Source organism: Egretta garzetta, unplaced genomic scaffold, assembly GCF_000687185.1.
Source record: "Egretta garzetta isolate BGI_Z169 unplaced genomic scaffold, ASM68718v1 scaffold154, whole genome shotgun sequence".
In the NCBI taxonomy this organism is placed as follows: domain Eukaryota; kingdom Metazoa; phylum Chordata; class Aves; order Pelecaniformes; family Ardeidae; genus Egretta; species Egretta garzetta.
Window position 1 is genome coordinate 3,904,310 of NW_009259600.1, and position 8,409 is coordinate 3,912,718.

At 44.3% G+C, this 8,409-nt stretch overlaps 1 protein-coding gene across 1 annotated transcript in view; it reads left to right on the top strand.

The window, feature by feature from the left end:
* Positions 1-8,393, top strand: part of MATN2 (matrilin 2) — an 83,262-nt gene extending 74,869 nt beyond the window's left edge. The window contains 4 exon segments of the mRNA XM_035893832.1: positions 2,814-2,885; positions 3,446-3,556; positions 3,790-3,885; positions 6,953-8,393. Coding sequence (XP_035749725.1) covers positions 2,814-2,885; positions 3,446-3,556; positions 3,790-3,885; positions 6,953-7,005 — 332 coding nt within the window. The 3' untranslated portion in view covers positions 7,006-8,393.
* Positions 8,394-8,409: the final 16 nt, after the last annotated feature.

The following is an 8,409-nucleotide window of genomic DNA, read 5'->3' on the forward strand; positions in this document are numbered from 1 at the left end:
ATCCCCTCCCTCAACCTGCTGGCCACGCTTCTCCTGATGCAGCCCAGAGTACGGTTGGCCTTGTGGGCTGCCAGCGCACATTGCTGGCTCATGTCCAGCTTTTCGTCCACCAGCACCCCTAAGTCCCTCTTGGCAAGGTTGCTCTCAATCCCTTCATCCCCCAGCCTGTACTGATACTGGGAGTTACCCCAACCCAGGTGCAGGACCTTGCACTTGGCCTTGTTGAACCTCATGAGGTTCACACAGGCCCACCTCTCCAGCTTGTCCAGGTCTCTCTGGATGACATCCTGTCCTTCTGGTGTGTCAACCACACCACTCAGCTTGGTGTTATCTGCAGACTTGCTGAGGGTGCACTCAATCTCGCTGTCTATGTCATTGATGAATATATTAAACAGCACCGGTCCCAGTATGGACCCCTACATATCCCTCAGGATTGCGATTTCCACCAGTGCGTGATCACTGCAGCCCAGGCTGCCTCCAATCTTGATGTCACTGATGAGCTCACTTGCACTGCTGACCATCAGGTCCAGCATTGGATCCCCTTAGGTAGGAGTGTCTGTTACCTGGCTTAAGAAGCTACCCTCAATACATTCTAGGAATCTCCTGGATTGTCTACAGCTCACCATGCTACTGTTCCAGCTGATGTCAAGGTGGCTGAAGTCACCCAGTAGGATGAGAGCCTGTGACCACGAAGCCTCCTGGAGCTGGAGGAAGAAGGCTTCATCAGTTGGCTCCTCTTGATCAGGCAGCCTGTAGTAGACACGAACCACAAGGTGCCCTTTGTTGCCTCAGCCTCCAATTCTTACCCATAAGCTTTCAACCTGCTCGTGGCTGTTCTTCAGAGACAGCTCTTCACAGTATTGATTTCTTGATGTAGGGGGCAATGCCTCTGCCCCTCCCTCCTCGCCTGTCCCTTCTGAACAGCCTGTAGCCATCAATAGCTACATTCCAGTCATGGGATTCATCCCACCAAGTTTCTGTAATGGCAATCAGGTTGTAGCTTTCTAGCAGCACGATGGCTTCCAATTCCTCCTGTTTGTTTCCCATGCTGCATGCATTCATGTAGAGGCACTTCAGCTGGGCTGTCAGCCGTGTCACCTTCATAGTGAAACACCCCTTGTTTTCCTTGAGGTGTTTCACAGAAGTTTCCTTGTCTCCTCCTACGTCAGAAGCCCCTGGCTCATCTCAGCAAGATTTGACCATGCTGCAGTGTCCCCAGCACACCTCTGGGCAACAGGTTGAGGGCTCATACTAGCACCCCATCCCTCTAACCATTGTGTACCATTGTTTTCTATTACACCTGAATCCTAATTACTTCTATGTTCCAGCCCGGTGTCTGGGCTCAAACTTTTCATGTCAGTTCCTCTGCCCTTCCTAGACAGCCTCCTCATTATGCTACAGCTCTTCAATGACTTCTACAGCAAGTCATTACCCAGGGTCAAACATTCAAGGTTCATTTACCTGTTTCTTCCCTCCTGCACAGGACATCTCACCACCCTTGTTCCCAGTTGATCATTCTTCTGCTAGACTCCTCACCCGTTTGTTTCATTCCTTACCTTGTAATCTCATCCCACACCTCTCTGCCCTGAACTCTTCTCCAAAATCTGTGCTCCTTCCACCAGCTGGTTCCCATGGAGACTTTTTGATATATGTATTTTAGTTCTGCCCACTGAACTCTGGTCTCCTTTCTCAGCCACTCATCTCTCTTTATTCCCTCTTGTACTCAGTCATTCCAACCCCCACCCAGAGGGTCTCATCTCCTTCCCAGTGCAACTTCTCACAGCTGCGTATTACTGTGCATCTGTCAAAATTCACTAGACCAACAGAGATCCCAATGGCTGTAACAAACCAGTGGGACCCAGAAGCATCTTCCACTTCCCTACTGCATCTTCATGGCGCATGAGGAGAATTTGCACCATCCCCTTTTACCCTCATGCATTCACTTTCAGTGAAGGAACTCTGGGTATATGCACAGGGAGGAAGTCCCAGGTGCTCCACCCACTGCCCTGGCATAGCTGTTCAAGTTGTGCAGTTGTTAAATGTGTGTTCCTCCACTCACCTGGGCCATTAAGGACTCCACAGTTAATTAAGGTGAAGCATTTTTCTAGACAACTCATCCTTAAAGAACCAAAGGTGCCTCTACATTACCCTCTTGCGGCAAGAAAGGGGTAGTGCGCAGAATGACTCCTGCAGTTATAGCGACACATAGACGTTTTCCATTTTATCTCCAGACATCCTTTGACTAAAAAGATGGGGACGTGGAGTCTGAAATAAATTCCTACATTTTAAAGGCTGTGTTTCATGAATTAGAAACTTGTGGTTTTGGTTATAACTGTAGTGCATCAAATAAAGTCTACTGCACCCTTCTCACCTAAACACTCCCAACTCCCCGAGATAGTTTCCCATTATAAAGGAGAAAATTGAAGAGGATCAAGAAATTTCTTCCTTCTCCAAGCAGTTTTTATTCTTACTCAGCTCACCGCAAAGGACTGATGGATGACTACAAAACATGCAATGATTGTCACTAAAGGACACAAAGTAGGTTGCTATCATTTCAGATTGCTTCCCTACTACTAATCTATTTATCAAGCACTCTGGTTTTGGAAGGCTCCTCTGATTGTCTGAGTTGGAGGGTGAGTCCTGGAGTTTCCAACACTGGACCTCTTCTAAACTGCACAGGTATGACGCATTCTCCATGTGTTATGAGAGACAAACAGAGTTACTGGTAAGAAACATCTCCATTTCTAGGGAACATGAACATTTTTATTGCTCCTCTTGTGATCTCATTTCCTTTGGCAATTTCTTTCCACCAGCCTTGAGAGAGTCAGCTCACCAGCAGCATCCATCATCTGGGAGGCCTCGTAAGACTGGTCCACAGCCTTCAGGTTGGCTGTTTTAACTCAGTGTCCTGCTGTCTCCCCAGATCATTGCTAAGCTGCCTCTTCATGCCGCCTTCTGCAGAGAACCCTAACAATTCACCCATGAGAGAACTGTTCATCCCATTCTCCCTCCAAGCCACCCTCCTTTCTGCAATTCAAATCTGCTTTGTACAAAAAATTTGAGATTCACTACAAGAAACGCATGGCTGCATGCTTCTCACACCATCCAAGCGAATTACTTCACGGGGAAACTTGTATTTCAACACTGTGCTTGATATTTTAAAGCATGTTCAGCTTTCAATCACTTCCGTTTCTCACAGGAACCTTCAAAACTCCCTTTCAGTTCTGCAACCCACAACTTAAATCATGTGTACAGTAAATACAGCCTAACAGCTCGGTTCCTTCATATCTTTGTATCCCTAGTCCTCTCCATGAATGATCCTCACTGCAATCAGTGAGATTACTCACTAATTAAGGAGAACTCTGTGCATGTGAGTAGAAAAAAAATACTGTATAATTAAGTGAAGTGGGTTTGATTTTTAGACTTTTGGGGGGGTTTCCTGCAGGACCTGAATCAACCACAATAGCCATCACAGATGTCATTGCCTGTCCCAATCTTGCAATACACCACAAGTATCTTTTTGAAGACAGTCACACTCACTCAGCAAGAACAACAGGTAATCAGGTTACCTTTGTTTAGAATAATCCAGACTGCTCTTTGAATATACAGGCCTAAGTGTTGTGTACTATTTTCCACCATTTACAAAATCTGGCCCAAAGCGTTCCTTTGGATGTTGACCCGTTTTGAGAACAGGAAGCTGTATTACACCTGCTCTGCATTTACAAGTCCTTGTTATTTCCTCCCCCATCCCATTTGATTTTATTATGCTTTACTGTTTCTGTGTTTCAGCAAAAGCTTCAAAAGATAAAGACCAGTGCAAATGTGAAAACCTTGTGACATTCCAGAACTATGCAACCAATGAAGTAAGACGACTCACCCAGCGATATATCCTTTCAGAACTGTTTCTTACACATAAGACAAGGGGGACAGGTTAAAAGAAGTGGTACCGCATGAAGTCTAAGCTGTCTCCATAGCTCAAATCAATCTACTGTAATGAAAAGTTAAACTACTTAATGTTAATCTCCAAGAGGCAAGGCTTTTAAGACTTGAAATCTGCCTCTCCTTCACAGAAGCAACCAAAATGTTAATAAGGATCTTAACTTTTAATCCCACCAGTAAACACCTTCAGGGACAACAAAGAAATGACTGGTCAAATTCAAGACTAACACACTTTGCTTTTGGTTATTTCCTCAGATGGTATCAAAACAGCATTCACTGGCTACAGGAGCCAGAATATAGGAGATGTTTCCCTTCTGAACTGCTTGGTAAAGCAGCAGATGCAGTGAGTCACTTAAAATAATACTCCAAATGAAGAGGAATTCAGAGGACTGAGATCTGATTCGTTTTGCATAAACAAATATGCAGATAAAAGTTAGTTAAGCACACATCTATAGCTTTTTTCTCTCCCCCCAAGTTAGTCTGTCTTTTCAAGGGAGCTGTTAGTACAGTGGCCTTTATGCTATCTGTAACATTCACCAGATGTCTTGGGAGACAGCAGCAGCCAATTGGCAATACAACTTTCTGCAGTATTTTGCATCATGCAGTATTTACGTAGCAAACTCCTGTGTTTTCTTCATGAAAGCTGCTTCTGCCTAACCAAATAAATAGTAAGCAGACATCACATCTATGTAACTTCAGTAACTGTGTGCGAGATCAATAAGCACTTATTTTCTGCACAGGAGAGCGCAGCGATACCAACAGCTCATCGCGGTGTTTTTCTGAGACAAGAACAGCTTCAGACCAAGGAGCCTGTGGAGGTAACAGTCCGTACACAGCCAGGCTGAGAGCACTCTGGTGGTGGCAGCAGGCAAGACTGCAGAGGGCTCTGTTAGCCTGATGCAAAATACTGCCTACCAGTTCAGACCTTACCTCCAGCTACTTTGTGTAGCTGCAGCAGCCAGTCTCTCTGTATCTCTCACTTTCCCAAGTGAATCCTTCAGCAGGTAGCTCAAGGAACCATGTTCCGATCACTTGATTCAATTTAAATACAGTAGAATTACTTCATAAAAGGGGGAGAAAGCTATGGCATAAGGTTATTGCTAGGTGCTTGAAATGCTCATCAAGTCCCCATGCAGGGACTTCTCCAAAGTCTCCAAATGACTTTGGAGAAAAATCTCTAGGCCATTTCCCACATCCTTAAGAGCGTTATCCAGACACACAGAGTTCCAACCTAGATGCTGACAAGAAAGGAGACCACTCCTTCCCCCTTCAGCAGAAGCCTTGGCCTCTTTACTGAAATCTCCTGCAGCTGGGCTGTGAGGAACTCTGAGCTTACTCAAAGAAAACTGAGCTTAGCAACACTTGCTTTATCGCTTTACACTTTGAGCAGGCAACCCTGTGATTTTTAGAGTCTGAGAAGGACTCAGGGTGATGGAAAAGCTGCTGACACGGAGCCAGAGACCTACGCATTTTGATAGGAACAGTGCCAAGCACCTCCCAGAGCACTGAGCAACCACTGCTTTAAACAGAGTAAGACCTATCCAGTTACCTCTCCATCACAAACCTCATTCCCCTGCCTTATCTGAAGAGCAGCTCAGGTAGCGAATGATACGTTAGTTCTTAGTAACTGCCAAAGACTCTGCTGGCCAGTCCCCATCCCAGGGATCTGGGGAGAGGGAGAACTGACTACAAAACTAGCTCCAGTTACAGAATATAAATTTAGAGGCACAAGTCCAAACTGTTGATTTTGTATCCCAACTACATTTCATTTTTTCTATCAGTAGATGAATGCAGTTTCTACTGCTTGAACTTTGCTTCTATAAACACTTGAGGAACATTGATGTTGCATAGAAAGCAGCTCAAATGATGCTAGCATGCATACAGTAATCCCTTCTGTATGACAGACTGTTCAAGGAATTACGGAACATAAACCTGATGTACAGGTTAGTCCCCACAAAAGCAGAAGCAGGACTCCCACTCTTGCCCCCTACTAGCAAGAGGACAGATTTCCCCGTTTTCAACGTGACATGGCAGGGGGGCAGCACATGGCTGTTCTGGCCAAATTCAGAGTCTGAATTCAATTTGCATGCCTACCCTAACCAATTTCTAACAGCCCCTTGTCAAAGATCCCATTTTATGTACCCAGTTCTCCCTTTCTCCTCATGTAAGACCTTAAAACATTGAACTCAAGACACTAGGCGCACAAGCAAGGAGTGGGGCACAGCAACTTAGTCCTTTCAAGGTGGGCCTCAGTGCCTTCAGTTCTCTCTTGATGCTAGGTCCCCTTTTCCTCTCTGCTTCCCCTGGCTCCAGCCTTACCATGGTTCCTCAATAGAGGTGGTCAGGTAATCGGTACCTATCCAACCGCCTCCAGCAGTAGACACAGCATTCCCGTCAGCTGGAGGTGCTTACCAGGAAAGTGCTGCTGTACACTGCTTTGCATTGCTACAGCTTCTTACTTTGAGTAGAGCCAGCCCTAGATCCCATGGAGCTTGTGCTCTACTCCACATCTGTCTGGCAACCACCGGCTTTGTAACAGTACCCTACACTACACCATCGGGCAGGGATATAGAATCAGCAGCAGACAACTCATACTGCAGCCATGGAGCTACGTATGGTTTTACAATCTACTGTTACCTTACACGTAGTTTCCCCATGTGATTAAGTGAAACATTTTTTGAATGGCATTGAGTAGGGTAAGTATTTAGTTTCCCTTTGAAACAGAGGAAAAGAGCCAGTTTTCAGAACCACCAGCCTTTTTAGTAAGCTGCCTTCTGAACTCCCTGTTGAGGTATGCCTGTTAATGAATGGGGCTCCACACAGCTTTCTCAACACAGCTGATCAAAGCCAAGTAAGAAAATAGAGGGGAGAATTGCATCAGAAACTACTGGGAGTCAGAGGGTAACAAAGAGGAGAAACAAGAGCAAGTTTATGGACCAGAGCAATCAGGCAGCTGTCACTTTTTCTATTAATGCACGCTATCAGTGGCTCTCTTTCCTTAACTTTTGTCTACTGGAAGAAATGACGAAGAGAATGGAAGACTTGGAAAACAGGCTAAAATACTGATGAAAGTTTGAAGTGTGTACTGCACTGTATATTTATACATACAAATGTGTCAGAGCTATTTTCTTAAACTGGTTCAAAGTAAAACAACAAATCCTTGTGTCCGAAGTTGAAAAGAGTATTTTGGATCCTTGCATCTATATACTATGTGTTCTGTCTTGCATTGACTGCAGATAAGAGATACTGAAAATTTTATATATAAACTTAGTAACTAGCAAAAATTCTAATCAAGCAGAACTAAACAACTGAAATAAGCTATGCAAAATAATAAAATGCTGTTATTTTTTTGAAGTGAAACCTCCATGTTTTGAAGTACTTTTAGGGTATGATTTATTTGTCTTGCTTCTCTGCGTTCCCCTCCTCCACTCTTTCTGGTAAGTGTTTTGAGCACCCTATCTGCATAGATATATATAGTGCTATACATACAAACATATATAAAAACAGAACAAGTGGGACAGCATTCACAGCGATTAGGGTTCACCTGTGTTCTTCCAACAAGAGTAGACTACTGAAATCAGTTGCAAGTAAAAACAGAAATACATATGTTTGTGTTGAAACTGTGATGAAAGTAAACAGGCAAAGCAGGAAGTCTGCTGGATTATCAGGGTATCACAATATAAAGTTTCATGCACTTTTTCTCTTGCCACATCCAGACAACATCTACTGTTCCTTGGTCAGCACTCAGCAATTCCCCAGCTTTCCTGTATGCAACTGGATACTTTAATTGTGAAACCAATCTTTGGACAATACAACTAGCCACACGCCTGTTTGTCAAACACTAAGACAGAAATGAAACCAGCAAATTCCTTCCAGCCATTCTGGCCAACTGAAGTGCCTTGAGGTTTTACTCCTTCCCCTTGGCAGCAATGGCACTCTTCTGCTAGCTTTACTTTCATGCTAACAGCAGTATCTAAACTCTCTCTTGAACCAATCCAAATCTGGGGTTTAAAAGGTAGAGACACCAGCAGTTCCTCCTGTTTTGACACGCATTGGTTTGCCTCTTCACTGTCTCCACATGGAAATATGCAACCTCATCCATTCTATACCAGAAGTAGCTGCACCAAAACTAGTTTAAGTGACCTCACGAGCGTGCACAGATATGTAACAGCAAGCTTTAAAAGGTACCTTGTGCTTTGGCAGCCTTTGGCAAACAGAATGCAAGTTCTGCAAGGACACTGGCACATACTGATTCTCATTAAGTGTTCTTTTACCCCATGTCAACAAAGCACTGGCACCTCAATTAATGATCACTAGTAATAAGGCACATCCTGCAGTCATGGTCTCACACAAAACAGGCACAAATCTGCAAGATACCAATGTCTCCAGCAACAGTGGCTTGAGAACACCAACTCATCTGTCTCTAACATAACACCTTCCAAAAACTAAAAAAAAAAAAAAAAAAAAAAA